This window comes from Arachis hypogaea, chromosome 12 (genome assembly GCF_003086295.3).
Source record: "Arachis hypogaea cultivar Tifrunner chromosome 12, arahy.Tifrunner.gnm2.J5K5, whole genome shotgun sequence".
Classification (NCBI taxonomy): domain Eukaryota; kingdom Viridiplantae; phylum Streptophyta; class Magnoliopsida; order Fabales; family Fabaceae; genus Arachis; species Arachis hypogaea.
The window spans coordinates 94,102,165-94,105,649 of NC_092047.1; the positions used below are offsets into that span (position 1 = coordinate 94,102,165).

At 42.7% G+C, this 3,485-nt stretch overlaps 1 protein-coding gene across 1 annotated transcript; it reads right to left on the reverse strand.

The window, feature by feature from the left end:
• Positions 1 to 1,961: 1,961 nt before the first annotated feature.
• LOC114924915 (uncharacterized) lies at positions 1,962 to 2,645 on the reverse strand. The gene has a single exon (XM_029291083.1). It carries the CDS (start codon positions 2,643 to 2,645, stop codon positions 1,962 to 1,964), a length of 684 nt encoding a protein of 227 aa, XP_029146916.1.
• Positions 2,646 to 3,485: the final 840 nt, after the last annotated feature.

Genomic DNA, 3,485 nt, shown 5'->3' on the forward strand with positions numbered 1-3,485 from the left:
GATCGGAACGATCTTGTTTGGAGATAAGTTTGGGGCAGGTGTGCACTGGAAATTTCTACCCTTGCTTCGTGATTTTGTTAGTATTGGACAGTATAACTGGGGATCGGCATGCCTAGCACACCTCTACAGGGTGTTATGCAGGGCATCTCATTTTAACTGTAAGAAAATAGATGGTCCACTAACACTTCTGCTCGGTTGGGCTTGGATCCGACTGTCATATCTATCGCCACTTCCTAGGGAACCCCACAGTTTTCCACTAGAAAACAGGTAATATTATGTTACAATGTACCCGTATCTTGATATTTAAGATTCAGTTGAGCTAATTGAATATATCATATTATGTGGCGTAACTGGGAGCGTGGTGACCGACGATATAGATATCTGAATCTAGCTCACTTTAGGAAGGCCTTTGATGAACTTCAGGAAGGCCAGTTGTGTTTTAATTAAAGAAGTATTAGTTTCAGGTTTAGGGTCTGGGACAAAATTATGAATCATTGTTATTGTTATTGGTACTGTGGGTTGTAATCATGAGTTTCCTTTATGTTTTCCAGTTTGTTTGGGTTGCTTATGCTGTGGATCCGAACATAATTCCTACTGAAATCTACATATAGTCAGTTGTCTGGAGCGCTATAGTTCTGTTGGTGTCATTTGAATGTATCGAGTGGCATGCTACCGATAGGTTTAGGCGACAGTTCAGTTTCGTTCAGGGAGTACCTAATCAGGAGCGGAATTTGGACAAGGCGCATAGAGAAGTCCTGACTGGTCCTAAAAATCTTAACTGGGCCACGGCACCGAGTCATTCAATTTGGGTGATGCATTAGACAAACAGGTATAACTATGTTCTTTCTGAGCTTTCCATGCCTTCACAGCATCCATTGGATAGTTACATGTACTGGTACCGATCAAAATTTGGGGACTGCTTGAACTTGTCGAATCTTGTGGGTCAAGAGAATGGTGAAGGTAATCAGGATACCGATGAGGGTAGTCAGGATATGGATAATGACAATGAAGAACAGGAGCCACATTCGCTACATATATCACCTCCAAATCCGCTTCCACAAGAACAACCTCAGTCCTTAAGTTAGTATGTACCTCAGACACAGTTCACCCCATCATTTCTAATACATCAACAATATTGGGTATGTCACAGTTTGAAACAGGAGAAGGAGGTTATTTTAGCCACTTGCTTGGGTTCATGGCTGCAGATGCAGGAAAATCACAATATGGCCATCAGCCTGAGTTCATGGCAGGTAGGTATTTGTTGGATGCAAGGTATCCGGGCCATACCTCATCGGTTGCTTCTGGAGGGTTCGTATCTGTTGACTCTAGTAGGAGTGACGGTGGACGCGGAGTTCTTAATAGTCAAAATCCTAACCGTGTTTCCATGGGACTCATTGAGAAAAATGCTAACACACTCGAGCAAGAGACCGATGCGTATCTAGTAGATGACCCGGATGACGAGGACGATGATGAGGAGGATGAAATAGAGGAGTTCGATGAGGATGAAAAATCTCGTAATGATGGTATTATGTTGTGTATTTTTCTTTACATGTTCGATTAGTTATTTATTTTGTGTTCATAAATGGTATCTCTGTTTGGTTTTTCCTAAATGATATGTGGAATCTATGTTGGTTTGATTACCTAATGTGCTACATTTAATTGTTTTTTTTTAAATTGTATACATGTCAGTCACGCACTCCGGATGACAAAGTCAAAGGTTACAATCTGAGGATTGATCCGCCATGTTGTAGCGCTAATCGCTACACTCCATCTGTCTTCAAAAAGACGGCCAAGAAATGCAAGAACTTTGTGAAGGATGTAAAGTGGACAATTAGAAAGTAGTTGTGGTGTAATGTATTTATTTATACAATGTTACATATATCAGGTCATGTTAACTCAAATGGACAACTCATGCCATACTATATAATGCTACATATTTAATATCATCTTAGACTGTGAACCTATTGAGCATCTTTGTCGGCATTTGCACCAGCTGACTGATGGCATCTGCTACGACTGTGTCCCTCAGCCCCACATAGCCTACATCGCCTAGGATGACGTAACATTCGCGTGTCCATCTCATTCAAGAAGTGCGTCATCCTGGGGCGACCTTTCGTGACGCGTCTCAAGTACGGATTCGGTACGAACCGAGGTCTGTTGTAAGCAGGCCATGTAGTAGGATTACCTAGTGGCCTAAACCTTGATCGGTACACCTGCCGAACTTGGTCCATCTTATACACATTATGCACATACAGTTGCCAATCCAGTCGCTGGTTGGCACAACATGCGAACACATGTCTACAGGGGATCCGGTCCACCTGGAACTCACCACAGTCACATCGAAGGCCACGTAGATCGACTTCAAACTCCAGTCCACTTGGCATCTCACGCACCTCAAAGACCTTATTCTGCCGGTCAAAGCAACTAACTTGAATGTTTCCTGATGCAAGTTGGTTTGCATGCAACTTCGAGGTCACGACATCAGAAAACACATGGCAAGCATTAATCCGGGCTTCTGCCTCCGCTCTTTTTCGGGTGAACAACTCGTTTAGCCTGTAGAATGTTGCCTTCACAAGAGCAGTAATGGGGAGATTGCGTGCACCCTTCAATACTGAATTGATGCATTCCACTAGATTCGTCTTCATGTGACCCTATCGGTATCCACCATCAAATGCCAATGCGTACTATTCGCGAGGAATTCGGTTTAACCAGTTTGTATACGCCTCACCCCGTTCCCGTAAACGCTGGTAATAATGCACTTCGTACTCCCGCACCGTCCTCGAATATCCTGGAGGATAACAACATAAAAAAAGAAAAATAATAGAGGTAAAAACAAATGTTGAAGGTAACTCTATTAATAACTTAAATTTACTAAATGGTTACCAATGTTGACGACCAATTTTTGGAGGTACGGTGCATTGAACTTTCTCAAAAAATTTGACTCTATATGCCTGATGCAAAACATATGAAAAGCTCTAGGAGGTGACCAAGCTCCGTTACTGCGTTCCACAGCTGCATTGATGGATTCGTGTCGGTCGGATATTAGACCCACACCATCTCGAGTGACAACATGTTGATGCAGGTTACTAAGGAAAAAGTGCCATGCATCAGAAGTCTCTCCCTCCATAATAGCAAACGCAATTGGGACGATATTGTTGTTGCCATCCTGTGAAACTGCCACTAGTAGACAACCATTATATTTTTCGTACAAGTGAGTCCCATCCACCTGAACAATTGGCTTACAATGTTTGAATGCCCTAATACAGGGGTAATAACTCTAAAATACTCGATGCAGTACCCGAATATCACCCACCAAGTCATCGCCTTGATATGCAGGCATAGTCTCAAAATGGACAACAGCTGATGGCTCCTTATAACACATGGCCTCAAACTATATAGGCAACGCTTCGTACGATGCTTCCCAACCTCCAAATATTTTTTCTACTGTCCTTTGCTTAGCCAACCATGCTTTCTGATAACTAACG

Bases quoted from the DNA above. Each gene is read 5' to 3' on its own strand.
- LOC114924915 (XM_029291083.1), bottom strand. From the start codon at position 2,645: ATGAAGACGAATCTAGTGGAATGCATCAATTCAGTATTGAAGGGTGCA.